At 41.3% G+C, this 16683-nt stretch overlaps 1 protein-coding gene across 1 annotated transcript; it reads left to right on the forward strand.

Annotated features, from left to right (window-relative positions):
- The first annotated feature begins 414 nt into the window (after nt 1–414).
- LOC140713968 (leucine-rich repeat-containing protein 14B-like) lies at nt 415–6164 on the forward strand. Its single transcript, XM_073024654.1, has 2 exons — nt 415–1340; nt 5087–6164. Exons 1-2 carry the CDS (start codon nt 436–438, stop codon nt 5730–5732), a joined length of 1551 nt encoding a protein of 516 aa, XP_072880755.1. The 5' UTR covers nt 415–435; the 3' UTR covers nt 5733–6164.
- Nucleotides 6165–16683: the final 10519 nt, after the last annotated feature.

The raw sequence follows: 16683 nt of genomic DNA on the forward strand, positions 1-16683 counted from the left end.
CATATTTCATTCCAGCTGTAATACAACATACTGATGACCAAGAAGGGATATTTGATGATAATAAATCTGCTTTGTACTCGCTGATTTTGTCTGAATCATAAATGGTTTCTGCTTGAAAGAAAGTATTTCCTTATATTCCCATTTCTTCTTTTACCCAGCTTTTAATTCCATGTTCCATAGTCAGTAGTATTGACAAAATCCTTTAGATCTCAGAGAAACAGTTCCCAGAAGAAAGCAGTCACAGTTGAAGCTTGTCTGAAATTAAAATAGCCGTTAGCTTGAACACATGATTGAGATGCCTCCTATTCAGGAGACAGCAGCTGAAACTGTAGAACTGTTGCTAAAAATATGACATTGAATCTGAATGAGTCACTAGGTCACCCAGAAAGTCCCGCATTACACAGGAAGCTGCAAGACCAACAGAAGCAAGGAATAATGAAGACTTTGCGGTTCATCTGTGCCCAAGCACTGGTATCAAATGCCCAGGTTGCCCAGAGAAGTATTGCTTCTGTGGCACAAAATCTGTACCCTCTACTCTTCAAAGCAAGCTACATGCTGGAGCAGTACACAGTGATTCATAACTTAGTAGAAAAGTGGCCATTGTCAGAATTCAGCATCAAGAAGCTCCTGGGAAGAACACCGGACTGTGAGGAAGATCTCTGCAACAGTACCTGCCAACTCTGCTTGCAAGCATGTTTGACGGGGCTGAAGAGTTATGTTTTACATAGTTCAGTGACATATTCAAAGCGGCTGAAAAAGTTTGATCTAACAGGCCTTGCTGATGTGGAATTTCAGGCCTGTAGTTGTGGCAAAACTTTGGGGAGATGGGGAAGAACTGAGCTGATGGCAAGGACCTGTTTTGACTTGCTAGTGGAGATAGAGGCTGCTTGTCTTGGTCCTTTGGTGTCAGATATTTCAATTGAGGTATTAATAAGCATGTTTGTGACAGAGCGGAATTATGAAACAGTGGTCGAGGCCTTGTTATTGAGGAAGCAGTGTCCACTGAAGGTCACATGCACTGAGCTCAGGGTGGACAGTTTGACTTTGAAGAAATTCTTTTACATCATCAACCTAGTTAAGCCTGAGACTCTGCAAAAGTTGGAATTAGTTCACAATATTCACATGGAAATGGAGCATTTTGAATTCCTCTTGAGCCAAGTTCCATTCCCACAGCTCCGATCACTGACACTCCCAACAAGAACCTTTGATGTACGTAGAATGACTCCTGAGAACGAATCTCTGCTGGTGAGAATTGGTGAACTGCTCAGTGGAATGAAATTTCTTACAGAACTGAGCTTGGCCTTTTCAGTTCTGACTGGACGAATACGCAAGATACTCAGGTATTTTTGGATGGCCATTATATTTGAAGTGCACAAGTTAATGACTTGTTTAGTTGGGGTAAATAAGAGGAAGCAATTCCCATTTAAGATCCATTGGACTCGCATTTAAAGTTTTGAATAAAAGACAATGCAAATACAAGGAAATGTTTTTTCTCATGGTGTCTATTTATGGCTTAGGATTCACTACCTGTAAACTGGTGTAAACAGAATCAATTAGTATATTCTAATTACAGTTGGGTACATAGAGGAGAGGAATATAAAGAACTGGGGAATATAAAGAACTAGGGAATGGGACTCATTCAATTGCTCAACATGAAGACAGCGTAGGCTCCATGCTGAATGGGTTCATATGTCTTTTCAGTGATTACTTCTTTGATAATTAGAGAAATTTCCTGAAGCATTATTTCCCTTACTGTCTTCAGCTTTGAATTGCTTATGCCTTTTCCCAAGAATGTCCTAAAATTGCAACAATCCTGTCACCTATTCTATATGTAAACACATTCGCAATGGGAGCAAGAAAGCCATCTATTCATATTATTTTGTAATTATACCCTTTTGTTAACTACAACACTGTGGAGAGTAAAGGTTATTTTGGAAATATAAGTACAAAAATAATTTCTGACTTCAAAAGAGGAAGTGGATCACGTGGTTGAATTGTCATAGATGACAGCTTTGAGGGTTGGATTTTCGAACACCTATCCTGTGGCTTGAGCGTGAAGCTCCCGTGATGTGTTGAGGGAGTACTGTACCATTAAAGGCAGAATTTTTGAATGAAGTGGATAGATATAAAACATCCCGGTTCAAATGCCAAGAAGAGCCGGGAAGTAATGAAGCAAAGATATTCTGTTCAGGATCCTGCCCAATATTTAGCCCTCAACCAAACTCGGGTATGTTCATCTGATTATTATCATTGGCTATATTACAGCATTGACAATAATTGAAAAAAAATGTTAACGTGAATGGTTGGAGAATACTGACATCTCACCATATAAGTGTAAGTTCTCTTCTTTACATTTGATCTTGATTCTAGCCCTCTGGGACATTAATCAGTGAAAATAATTATAGACATTATAAAAAATGTCTGCAGTTGTTTTCCACTGAAGCATTACTTAATTATTCATTCCAATCCATTAATCCACATCAAAAATAAATCTGCATTTCCTGATTTAGGTTAATATTCCTCCCCCCCAAGATTATGTTATGTCCTTTTGACTGCCATGTTCATTCATCCAGCTGTAGAAAACTCCTGACCAATTAATTACTGCCTCTCATGCATTCCTTGATTCCCTTGGTCAAAAAACAATTATGTATATTTGATATTCAATTAAAATTCTTTTCCTTCTGCTCATAACCTCACGATCACTTAATGAATCGGGTCATTGTCTTCCTTCTGATGCCTTTCATCATAGTCCAAATATTATTCCATAATTTGGAGTAAAACATTGTCACATTCATTCTTTGTTAATTGCTTTATGTTGATGAATCTATGTTGTCTGCCACCAAGGTATCAGGCCGTCCTTTGGGATTGGGCTTCACTTGCTTCAATTTTGGTTTCGTGGCTAGCACGAGAGGGCATAGTTTTAAGGTGCTTGGAAGTAGGTACAGAGGAGATGTCAGGGGTAAGTTTTTTACACAGAGAGTAGTGAGTGCGTGGAATGGGCTGCCGGTGGCAGTGGTGGAGGTGGAAACGTTAAGGTCTTTTAAGAGACTTTGGATAGGTACATGGAGCTTAAAAAAATAGAGGGCTATGGGTAACCCTAGGTAGTTCTAAGGTAAGGACATGTTTGCCACAGCTTGGTGGGCCAAAGGACCTGTATTGTGCTGTAGGTTTTCTAAGTTTCTATGTTTTGTGGGTTCTGAGATTGCTAATGAGGAAAATATGGGAACTGTAGATTCTTTTACATTTGTGGCTAACAGAGCAGGTGGGACAGCAATTTTTGAGGTGGTGTGCTCCTTCCACAACATACACAGGGTTTCTGTATGCACCACGTGATCATGAATCCTCCCTTTCCAGTACCTGAATGGTATCTCTAGTATCCAGCATTGGTAGAACACCGTGGGGAAAATGTAACCCTTAATTCCCCTACTATGTAAAAACCTATCTAACTGTATCTTAAATATATTTAGTGAAGAAGCCTCAACTGCTTCCCTGGGCAGAGAATTCCACAGATTCACCACTCTCTGGGAAAAACAGTTTCTCCTCATCTCCATCCTAAATCTTCTCCCCTGCATCTTGAGGCAATGTCCCCTAGATCTAGTCTCACCTACCAATGGAAACAACTTTCCTACTTCTATCTTAGCTATCCCTTTCAAATTTTTTTATGTTTCTATACGATCCCCCCTCATTCTTCTGAATTCCAGAGAGTATAGTCCCACGCGACATAATCTCTCCTCATAGGTTAACCCCTTCATCCCTGGAATCAACCTGGTGAATCTCCTCTGCACTGCCTCCGAAGCCAGTATATCCTTCCTCAAGTACGGAGACCAGAACTGCACACAGTACTCCAGGTGCAGCCTCGCCAGTACCCTGTATAGTTGCAGCATGACCTCCCTGCTCTTGAATTCAATCCCTCTAGCAATGAAGGCCAACATTCTGTTTGCCTTCTTAATAACCTGTTGTACCTGCAAGCCAACTTTTTGCGATTCATGAACAAGCACTCCCAAGTCCCTTTGCAGAACAGCATGCTGGAATCTTTCAGTATTTAAATAATAATCTGCTCTGCTGTTATTCCTTCCAAAATAGACAATCTTGCATTTACCAACATTGTGTTCCATCTGCCAGACCTTTGCCCACTCACTTAACCTATCTATATCCCTCTGCAGACTCTCCACATCCTCTGTACAATTTGCTTTTCCGCTCAGTTTAGTGTCATCAGCAAATTTTGCTGCACTACACTCAGTCCCCTCTTCCAAATCATCAATGTAAATGGTAAATAGCTGCGGGCCCAGCACCGACCTGTGCGGCACCCCCCTGCCAACCCATTTATACCAACTCTCTGCCCTCTATTGGTTAACCAATCCACTATCCATGCCAATACACTTCCTCCGACTCCATGCATCCCTATCTTATTTATAAGTCTCTTGTGCGGCACCTTATCGAACGGCTTCTGGAAATCCAAGTATACGACATCCACCTGTTCCCCTCTGTCCACTGAACTCATTATGTCCTCAAAGAACTCCAGTAAGTCCGTCAAACAGGACCTGCCCTTTCTGAATCCATGCTGTGTCTGTCTAACAGAACCACTCCTTTCTAAATGTTTCGCTATTTCTTCCTTAATGCTTTAACATAATGAAAACATGAAAGATCCTTCATAAGGGAGTAATTAGACAAAGCTTGATTTGGAGCCAATAACAGAACTACTAGGATAGGCCACATATTTTGAGATCATAGTAAAACCTGAATATTTCATCCCTGTGGTATCATTGTCAAGAAGTGTATCTTAAATTGAAGCACCACCTGATTCTCAATAGATAGTAAAAATCTGTTAATGCTATTTCAAGGAAGAATGAGGAGTTTCCCCATTCTGATTAATTTTAGTCTTATTAAAACTTCACTAAAAATTGGTTGTTTGACCATTTATCATATTATAGAGGAAGGTCTTGCTAGCACAAACTTATTGAAATGGTAACTGTACTTCAAAACCAATTCATTGATATTGAAGAACATCTTGCAGTAATGGAATGTATACCAAGAGTCCTCATTATTTTGAAACATGATGAATTTTTTTAACTTTATATCTCCACAGTCCTTTAAAAACTCCTCTGCGGTCCCTGGATGTGTCCAGTTGTTGTCTGAATCATGTAGACATGGCATATCTGGCCAACAGTCTTCATGCTGAATATCTGGAAGTGCTGGACATGAGTGGCCACAGCATTGCTGACCTCTTCCCTTCAACCTTCTTCAAGCTGCTGACCCGGGCATCTGGCACTCTGAGGAGCCTAACTCTGGAGGAGTGCAACATCAGTGATGAACACATCCATCTGTTGATGCTGGCCTTAGACCCCTGCAAAAGGTTAACAGAATTTAGGTTCCTGGGGAACCCGCTCACATCAAGGTCCCTCTATCGTATCTTTGAAGTGCTTACGGAGCTCCCTGTGCTTTGTAAAGTTGAGGTTCCAGTCCCTAGGGACTGCTATCCTGCATCCTATACGTATCCACTCTTGGATGAAAACCTGGTGAAATATGACAGGGAGAAGTTTGAGGAGATACACCACGAATTGATGGCGATATTGCTGCAGGCCAATCGAAGTGATATTGTTGTGTCAACTCCGATCTTTGGCAGTTTTGATCCCAACGTTCAAGAAACCAGCAATGAGATTGGTGTTGTAATGCTTCAATCATTCAAAGATGCTCTCTCCAACATTTTAACATCTTTTAATGAAATGGATTAGCATAAAAGTGAAAGTGTAAAGCATGATTATATTTTAGTCAAGGGGAGAAGAGGAGTTTTATTTTTCATTAATATAATGAGATAAGAACTGAAATGCAATACCTGAAAGGTTGTTGGGCTTTCTTGCAATAATTACTCCCAGAAGGACATGGACATATTTGAAAAGGAAAAATATGACTGGAATACAGAAACAAAGGGTTAACAATATTAATAATCTTCTCTCCAGCCTTGTCCATCACTAGAACCAGTTAAATTGCAAGCAGCTAGCCAGCCATAGAACCAAGGATAGAAGGTCACCAACAATCATCCAGACATTATTCCTACTTGTTATTTTTATTGTCTTTTGAAGGGACAATGGTATTGTCAATGCGTAACTAGATTGCATTTGTTCCTTTTCTGTCCCTTCTGGCAAAATACTGAAAGTCAGAAGAAAGGCTGATTAGACAACTGAAGTGACTGAAGGTTCAGATGAGGACAACCAACTTGGATTAAGTCTTCCAGTCTGTACCAGCCATTGCTAATGTAAAATGTTACACTGTAGAAAGACTATGCAAGAAATTATAAAGAAGTGTTATTCTCTGGTCACCCTGCACAGTTTATAGTTTTCTAATACTAATCCTTATACTGTATTGATTATGATAATTGCATCCATTTGAATATCACATGAAGTCAAAGATAGCAAGGAATTGAAAAACTGTGAACAAAACACTATTGAATATGTATAAATCATCAGACTTTGTACTAAATATATGAAATATTAAAAGCCTTACACAGCTGCTTCATATGGTCTTCACATGCTCTTACTTTTAAAAGCTAGTGGTTTTTATTTATTTTATGATTGGGTCACTGATACAGAAACCACTCGATGGCAGGAGCAACAAGTAGAATGTTGGTCCCCCAGTATTAACATCCACCATTTGTTCCCTTAGGCAGAGCTAACCCAGATGCAAATCCAAATTACCCAAGTTTCACTTCAGCAGTAAGGACGTGGTTAACTTATATTAGTGACTATATGGAGCAAAGAATGGATTAGAACTGGTAATGGAAACTTTGCTTTCAATGTGGTTCAAAACCTAACAGATGGAAAGTGGCTTTTTAAGCATCCAGCTGCCAGTTTTCTTTATCTGAACTCTGTAGATAGTTTAACTATACTATTTGGAATTGATTCTAGCACAACCAGGCAAATTACACGCTGATTGAAAATAAATGTCTACGGTGGGCATGAGAGCACATGGTAATGCTGAGAGCGAAAAAAACCCTAGCTGCTGAAGGAGCTCAGTGGATCAGACAGGATCTCTGAATGATGCCGTGAATTATCATGGTAATTACAGTAACTTAGAGGACGAAGATAAGAAGGAAAATAATGCTGCATTTGTCGATGGTGTCAATGAGATGGCAAAATGGGTGGGGACATGACCAGAATCTTTGGAACCAAGGGTATGAAGAGAAATCATTAACAATGATTCACCAGCTGTCCCCTCACTTCATCCCCTCCAGCTGGGCGGCAGTAAAAAGGATTTGAGTCAACATGGTGTGGTCAATCCTGCCAAAGAAGCTGAAACATGGAGAAGACAAGTTGAGACAGACAATCAATCCCAAGGTCATAAAGTACGCCTTTAGTTATCTTCATCAGAGCTCTTTCAATGTTGTGGAAGGGGCAAAAATTTAACTCACATCACAAATTCTGGTAAGAACCTCTTTCTTTAATTTTCAAATAAGACTGGTGAAAGCATGTGTGATACAATTCTCACAGCAAATTTTCCTTTAATTAACTGTTGGACAGAATCTCTTTCACACATGAAATGCCGGTCTATATTTGTGTAGCTTGAAATTAATAAGTTTTTATCATCTTGTGCAATGAGATAATTAAGCATGTCAAATCCAAGCTCAAGTCCCAGCTGAAAGGTTTGGGCCTTCAGTACTCTGGTTTTCAATGCCTCTGATCTGGTATTTTATTTCATGTTGCCTTTCATTAACTGCTAACATATTCCTTTTCGACATCAAGTTCCCTCACATGATTTTGACAATAACCCCTGATTGCGAACTAATTCTGCCTTAATATAGCAACATTCATTACTGAATTATGTCCATTATTAAAGGAATTCAAGGCATTGCTGATTGGGAATGGATTGCAATCACTGACAAATCATTTGGTAATCACTGAGTGGGAAGTGCATTGTTCAGCAGAATGTCTTGAACTAATTAAGACACTCTTAACTTTAACTTTGCTTGGTACTTTTAATATGTCTAGCAGCTGATAGTTGTCCTTTTCTTTCACTTTTCTCATTTCCTCGCTTCTCCTGAAGTTGATAACATGTTTGTATTCTGTACAATTGCCCAAAATTGGAAGTAAGAGGAGCATTCTATTGATCTGCATATTGTTGCTTTTGTGGCAGTGCCAAATCAGGAAGTTCTACTGTATTATGGAAAATCTCATAATATTCCATTAAAATAGTTGCAACTAAAATAAATTACTTGTGGAGTGGAGGGTTTATTGGAAACATAGCAGTTGCCTTTGCACAACAATATTCCAAAAAGGAGGAAGGAACTGAACACTGTGCAAATTTTTGGTTTCTATATAATAGAAAGGATATATGCATATTGCAGTAGGTGCATAAAAGACTTAACAGGATGAAAGAAGTGGAACAGCAACTATCAGGAAAGTTAGAACATGTTGAATAATGGCTTGTGTCATTGGAAAGAAGAAAGCAGTGTAAAACTATGACAGAGTTTAATGGAGTGCTGATGGACAAGTTATTTCCATTTGGGGTAGAATTCCCAAAAAGAGAGTGTGCAATACTTGCTCTCCTATTAGGGAATGAGATGGGACAGATGACAGAACACTTAAGAAAGAAATCAGGAGGGCTAAAAGAAGGCATGAAGTTGCTCAAGCTGACATGTGAAGGAGAATCCTAAGGGGTTCTGCAGATATGTTAAGAGCCATTAGGTTTGCAAGGACAAAATTGGTCTCTGGTAGATCAGATTGGTAATGCATGCCTGGAGCCAAAAGAGATGTGGGAGACCTTAAGTGGATTTATTGTACCTGTATCTACTCGGGATATGGATGCAGGGTCTACAGAAGTGAGGCAAAGCAGCATCAAGTTCATGGACCCCATACAAATTACAAAGGAGGTGTTTGCTATCTTGAGGCAAATTAGGGTGGATAAATCTCCAGGGCCTAACGGTGTTCCCTTGCATTCTGTGGGAGGCAAGTGCAGAAACTGCAGGGACCCTGGTAGAGATATTTAAATCATCCTAAGCAACAGGTGGGGATAGCTAATGTTGTTCTGATATTTAAGAAAGGCTCTTAAAAAAAAAACCAGGAAATTATAGGCCAGTGAGCCTGACATCAGTAGTGTGAAAGTTATTGGAAGGCATTCTGAGGGACCGGAGATATAACTATTTGGATAGACATGACTGATTAGGGATAGTTAGCATGGCTTTGTGCACAGTAGGTTGTGTCTAACCAATCTTATAGAGTTTTTCGAGGGAGTTACCAGGAAGGTTGATGATGGCAAGGCAGTGGATATTGTCTACATGGACCTTAGCAAGGCATTTATCAATATCCCGCATGGGAGGTTAGTTCAGAAGGTTCAGTTGCTTGGCATTCAAGGTGAGGCAGTAAATTGGATCAGTCATTGACATTGTAGGAGAAGGCAGAGAGTGGTAGAAGATGGCTGAAGTGCTTCAGGGATCGGTGCTGGGCCCATTGTTGATTGCATCAATATCAATGATCTGGATGATAATGTGGCTAACTGGATAAGCAAATTTGTAGGTGGCACCAAGATTGGCATATAGTGGACAATGAGAAGGACTATCAGAACTTGCAGCGGGATCTGGAAAAGCTGGAAAAATGGGTTGAAAAATGGCAGATGAATTTTAATGCCAGCGAGTGTAAGGTGTTGCCCTTCAGTAGGACTTCAGTAAGTGTAGGTCTTTGACAGTGACTGGCAGGGCACTGAGGAGTGCTGTAGAACAAAGGGATCTGTGAATACAGGTCCATAATTCTTTGATAGAGATGCCACAGGTAGTGAGGTTCGTAAAGATAGCTTTTGGCATATTGGCCTTTATAAATCAAAGTACTGAGTACAGGAGATGGGATGCTATGTTGAAGTTGTAGAAGATGTTGGAGTATTGCGTGCAGTTTTGGTCACCTTCCTACAGGAAAGATATATACAAAGTTGAAAGAGGACAAAGAAAAATTACAAGGATGTTGCCTGGACTGGAGGATCTGAGTTATAAGGAAAGATTGAACAGGTTAGGTCTTTATTCCTCGGAACATAGAAGATTGAGGGGAGATTTGATAGAGCTATACAAAATTATAAAGGGTTTAGATGAGGTAAAAGCAAGCAGACTTTTTCACTGTTGTTGGTTAGGACTGCAACTAGTTGTCATGGGTTAAGGGTGAAAGGTGAAACGTTTAAGGGGAACATGAGGGGAAACTTCTTCACTCAGAGGGCTGTGAGATTGTGTAATGAGCTGCCCATGCAAATTGTGCATGTGGGCTAGATTTCAAAGTTTAAGAGAATTTTGGATAGGAATATGAATGGTATGGGTATGGCTAACGATGGTCTGGGTGCAGGTCGATGGGAGCAGGTGGCTTAAATGGTTCGACACTGACTAGATGGGCTGAAGGGCTTGTTTCTGTGATGTACTTTTCTATGACACTCTGACTCTAAATATAAAGTGCGCCAATAAAACCCGAAGGGAACCCGGGATAAACTCCTTCATTTGAAATGGCAGTTAAGCAATGGTTGAGTCATGGTCAATGACAGCAGCAAGGAAAAGGAATGCTAGGTGAAACTAGCAGCGATAAATGGGGAAAAATGGAGGAACTCAAAGCTGTTGGGCTGAGTTGTCTGTTACACTGCACTGCATGTAGATAATTCTATGTGAATGATCTTATTTGTTGATTTGGGAATGGGTCCATCCTGCTTTCCCTCTGACATCCAAATATGAGCATAACCATGCTTGCAATGGTTACTTTAGAAGTGGAAAAATACGATTAGAAATAAAGAGCTTTTGAACCTCCTGAAGTTGTGGATGGCACTGTCTAAACTTTTATTTCTTTATCTGCATTGTTGACCAGATCTTAAGTAGAAACCTTGCAATTTTACACTGAGCAATTAAAATCAACAAATTTATCAGCTGGTACATTAAGGATATGATAAAAGAATGAGACAATGTCCTGTAGATTAATTAGATCAAATCTATGAATGAGTGGTTCATCCTATAAAGAGAAAATGAGCAAAATTGGTCTGTAACCTCTAGACTTCAGAGAAATAATAAACATATTAAGCAGTATGAAATCTTGAGACTTATTGGTAGAATTGAGGGAATGGAGCGGTTTCTTTTACTGGAACAGAAAGCTAGTATTAAGATATCAGCTATTTAAAACTGAAATGAATTTATTACTTACATCCTTCATATACATGAAGAGTAAAAATCTTTATGTTACATCTCCGTCTGAATATGGAATGTGCAATCATAGTAATTTATAATAAATAGTATGTAAAATAGGACAGTCAATATAACATAGAAATACAATTGTATCAGCATGAATTGATCAGTCTGATGGCCTGGTGGAAGAAGCTGTCCTGGAGCTGTTGGTCCTGGCTTTTATGCTGTGGTACAGTTTCCCTGATGGTAGCAGCTGGAACAGTTTGTGGTTGGGGCGACTCGGGTCCCCAATGATCCTTCGGGCCCTTTTTATACACATCTGTTTGTAAATGTCCTGAATAGTAGGAAGTTCACATCTATAGATGTGCTGGGGTGTTCACACCACACTCTGCAGACTGAGGGAAGAACAATTTCCATCCCAGGCAATGATGCAGCCAGTCAAGATGCTCTCAATTGTGCCCCTGTAGAAAATTCTTAGGATTTTGGGGCCCACACCAAACTTCCTCAACTGTCTGAGGTGAAAGAGGTGCTGTTGTGCCTTTTTCACCACACAGCTGGTTTGTACAGACCATGTGAGATCCTTGGTGATGTGTATGCTGAGGAACTTAAAGCTGTTCACCCTTGCAACCCCAGATCTATTGATGTCAATATGGGTTGGCCTGTCTCCATTCCTCTGTAGACCACTACCAGCTCCTTTGTTTTTGCAACATTGAGGGAGAGGTTGTTTTCTGGACACCACTGTGTCAGGGTGATGACTTCTTCCCTGTAGGCTGCCTCAATTAGGCCAATCAATGTAGTATCATCAGCAAATTTAATCATCAGATTGGAGCTGTGGGTGGCAACGCAGTCATGAGTATACAAAGAGTAAAGGATGGGGCTTAGGACACAGCCCTGAAGAGAACCTGTGTTGAGGGTCAGAGGGGCACTGGTGAGGGAGCTTACTCTTTTCACTTGCCAGCGATCTGACAGGAGGTAGAGGATCCAGCTACACAAGGCAGGGTGAAGGCCAAGGTCTCTGAGCTTCTTGTCAAGCCTAGAGGGAATTATGGTGTTGAATGCTGAACAGTATTCTCATATAAGCATCCTTCTTCTCCAGATGTGTAAGGAAGGTCTGCAGAGCTGTGGCTATTGCGCCATCTGTAGATCGGTTGTGTTGGTAGGTGAATTGTAGAGGGCCCAGTTTGGGTGGTAGCAAGCTGCAGATGTAGTCCTTGACCAGCCTCTCAAAGTATTTGCTTATTATTGAGGTGCGTGCGACAGGATGCCAGTCATTCAGACATGTTACCTTGGTCTTTTTAGGTACAGAGACAATGGTGGATGTTTTGAAGCAGGAGGGCACTCTACACTGGGAGAGGGAGATAATAAAAATGTCTGTCAACACACCTGCCAGTTGTGCTGCACACATCCTGAGTACCTGCCCTGGGATGCCATTCGGTCCCGCATCCACTCGTTGGAAACATCTGTGTACTTCGGCCTCAGAGATGACCAAGGTGCAGGTCGCATCAGGGGCTCAGTCTGCGCAACATCAAATCGAGCACAAAAAGATTTAGCTCATCTGGGAGAGAGGCAGCGATGTGATAACGAAACAATTCTCAGGCTGCAAACAGTTGTGAATTTTTACTTCAGAAAGCTGTGGAGATATGGAAACCAGTCAGGAAAGTCTATGAAGCACAGATTCAGTCATGGCTTTACCAAATGGCAGAGTAGGTCTGAAGGCCTGCAAGACCAACTCATAAACCTAGACCTTATGTTCTTTTGCACATTTTGCATTGAGACTTGAACCACTTGGTGTAAGCCAAATGCTTTTGGTTTCTACGCTGTCATGATTATTTAATTAAAAAAAAGTTGAGTAATAAGCATTATTCAAAATGAAAGTGGCTGCAAAGCTTGCTGCAAAAAATCTACAAGTTCACTTACCTCTTCCACTTCACATCAATATGGTTTGCTCTTGTTTCTCTCTACCATGACCTTCCATGACTATTAGTCACCATAATGTTCTGCAAAGCAAACACGTCCATGTAGTCATTCCGGACATCGGAAATTTGGAGAGGAGGGGGTTTCAATCAGGCTCACTGCCCAAGGATAAAAGACAGGAGTGGGTTGCAGCAGCATAATAGAGCATCGACCAGCAGCCAATCGGTGCTCGGGATTGATTAGTAAGAAAGCGGGGCAAGCACAGCGGCTGTCGTCTGAGTGGATATAGTCAGCGTGGAGATCTTAAGGATTTAGCTTTTTAAGACTTCAGCGAAGAGAGGCCACACTCAGAGAAAGCAAAGGAAAGAAGTTTTTTTCCTTCATTATATCTGCTCAGCTAGGGCAGTAGAGATGTCAGGCAGGATTGTGTAATGCTCCTCGTGCGGGATGTGGGAAGGCATGGAGACCTCCGGTATCCCTGACCACTACAACTGCGAGAAGTGCATCCAGCTGCAGCTTCTAACAATCTGCATTAAGAAGCTGGAGCTGGAACTGGATGAACTCTGGATCAGTCGGGAGGCTGGTGGGGTGATAGATAAGACATATAGAGAGGTAGTAACTCCCAAGGTGCAGGACACAGAAAACTGGGTGGCAGACAGGGAAGGGAAAGGGGTGAAGGAGCCAGTGCGGAGTACCCCTGTGGCCATCCCCCTCAAAGACAGGCATATCACTTTAGATACTGTCGGGGGGAATGACTTAACAGAGGAAAGTCACAGTGGTATTAAGTCTGCCTCTCTGACTCAGAAGGAATGGGGGGTGGGTAGGGAGAAGAGGCACACTGCAGTGATAGGAGATTTGTTAGTTAGGGGAATGGACAGGAGGTAGAATATGCATGCCAAAAGGGCAATGTTACAATAATCATTGGGGATTTCAATATGCAGGTAGATTGGAAAAACCAGGTTAGTGCCGGATTCTAGGAAGGGGAGTTTCTAGAGTGCCTACGAAATGTCTTTCTGGAGCAGCTTGTGCTTGAGCCCACCAGAGCATCAGCTGTTCTAGATTGGGTGTTGTGCAATGAACCAGAATTGATCAGAGAGCTTGAGGGAGAAGAAACCTTAGGGGAAAAGTGATCATAATATAATCAAATTCACCCTGAGATTTGAGAAGGAGAAGTTAAAGTCAGATGTATCAGCTTTACAGTGGAATCAAGGGAATTACTGAGGCATGAGAAATGAATTGGCCAGGATTGATTGGAAAAGGACATTGGCACGGATAATGGCACAGCAGTATTCGCTGGAATTTCTAAAAGCAATTTGGAAGACATAGGATATACACAGGATATAAACTGCCTTAGGGACCCCGGCTCTGGATTTCTTCCTTGGGGTTTACTCCCAAAGTCTTTCCCATGGGTGGGTATGGCCTCAATGCAAAATCAGAGTTTTTCTTTTCCTAGGCGGGCTGCAGTCCAAGGCTGACGTGCCCCACCTGCCGGAAGCAACAGGTTTTGAGGCAACAGTGGCCCGCCTTTGCCCCTTCTCTTGTCAGTAGAAACAGTTCCGCCGGGCTTAGACACTAAGCCACATGTGAAGGTCAAGAGTTGGACTTGGTTGTTAGAGGCTGATAGAATCACACACCATTTGGAGCACTTTATAGGTAGAGGGAGCTTATCCCTACTACCATCCCTGGCTATGACAACCTTAGGAACCACATTTAGATCTAGTATTTTTATAATGAGTTTAATTTGGTTGTGCTGATGGCAGTGAATATGCTGCACAAGGAAATCTCAATCATTGCACAAACATTCACTTCCTTCACAGCTTTTGGCTAGCCTTGAGATTACAACTGGAAAATCTGAATGTAACTGCTAATGATCTTGAAAATCAGTTACAAGTTACCTACCATCAGGGTGAAGTCAACTAATAATAAATGTTGAATTTATTTTGGGAGAAAGATTTGCAAGGACAGATTCCTTCCCCACTGCCAATTTGGTGGAGTCGGTGCAGGTTGTTGTCAAAGGAACAGCTGTCTCATCTGGGTCAGCAGAGAGCTGTGTGGAAGTATTTCCTTTATTTGCAGTATCTAAGTTGTTCCAACAGTTAAAATGGTTAGGACTGATATGATGCAGGAAACCTTATCTTCTGGTATAAGAGGGCACTACCGATCGCGTGTGGCAGCATACTGGTAGTTCAGAAGTCAAGAAGTACCACTAAAAACATTACTAACAACACCCTTTCTGAAGTAAATTGCATTGACTATCAGCGCAAAATGAAGAAGCAAGCGTGGGTGGAGCTGATTCAAAGGATGAGCCATACTGGAGGATTGCAAAGCTGGAGCTCAATGTGTTCAAGTTTTGGTCGCTGTTGGAGTGAACAATTTAGAGAGGAGGCAATGCGGGTGATTTTCATCGCCCGTCTACCTAACCTGGGATCGCTCCAAGCTGATTTGGTGAGATCGAGGTAGGCTTCAGGCTGTGAGGGCCAGGTGTGTCACTGCGCCAGAACCCCGGTCCTAGAGCGAGGCACTACGCAGTGTTTAGACAATTTAAACACCGGCCCAGATAGTCTAGAGTACTTCAGTTCCCATGGGATTTATTAACAAACTTTTTGTATTGCTGACCTCTTGTTTTTGATCTTCTCTGCAAATAGAAACATTTCTGCACTAAAAATACTGAGAATGTGGAAATTGATAAGACATTGGAAAATACTGCAAATGCTCAGCAGCTTAGACAGTGTCTGCAGAGAAACTGTTGTCTTTTCATTCTGTTCGACTTCATGACTCCATCAGCAAAGAGCCCTGAATTTTATTGTTTCCTATTAAACAACACATCTCAGGTCAGACAGGAGCCCTTCCCGCTCCTCCTGTATTTCTGGATCATCTTTTTAGTACTGACATTCAGGATTAAACAGACTGCCTTAGCAGCCAGCACAGCATTCTTCTGCGCATGAGTCCTCAGTAAGGACTTAATTAATTGTCACAAAAATATAGATTTCCAAATCACTATTTGTCAGAAAGGGACTAATGATTTAAAGAGAGTACATTTTGTGATACAAAGGACCGTAAGAGTTGACTTTCATCTCTAGAATCTCCAGCTTGTTCCTGATCATATACAAAATGAAATTGAAATTCGTCTAGTGTGTTTACGGTTCTGACATGGACTGGTACTAAATTTAGAAGTGATTGCATCTTGTATTTGCTTGCTCTTTCCTGAAGCACTTGCAGATGTTAAGTGTGAAAGATTAATGGAATATTGGCACAGAAATTAACACTCGTTCTAAATGTGCGTTTAATACTCATTTGGGGGAAAACGTATCTCACTACAACCCCACCCCACCCTACTCCACCTACCTTCAGTCCAGCAGTAAGCACAGGGCTACATTACTAGCCTTGTTCCTTGATTGACAAATCTGATATTTGTGCTGAAAAAAATCAGACCCTGACGGCCAGGACGGACATCTGGATTTTAGATTTGGTCAAAGCCTACTGAGTTTCTTCCCCCAGTAGCTAAATCATACACGTTAACGAGGGCAGATAAGCAACCCTCTGCTCCAGCTAACCCGAATGAGACCTGGAGCCAAGCAGATAAGGAGCTTTAGGTTTGAATTTCATTATATTTCATCCAATTGTTGGGGGAGCTCATT

Source organism: Hemitrygon akajei, chromosome 20, assembly GCF_048418815.1.
Source record: "Hemitrygon akajei chromosome 20, sHemAka1.3, whole genome shotgun sequence".
In the NCBI taxonomy this organism is placed as follows: domain Eukaryota; kingdom Metazoa; phylum Chordata; class Chondrichthyes; order Myliobatiformes; family Dasyatidae; genus Hemitrygon; species Hemitrygon akajei.

What these genes read in the sequence shown, in the direction of transcription:
- LOC140713968 (XM_073024654.1), top strand. Translation starts at nt 436, where the DNA reads ATGAAGACTTTGCGGTTCATCTGTGCCCAAGCACTGGTATCAAATGCC. An exon ending in CGAATACGCAAGATACTCAG is followed by an intron (nt 1,341 to 5,086) that starts GTATTTTTGGAT and finishes ATATCTCCACAG; the next exon opens with TCCTTTAAAAACTCCTCTGC.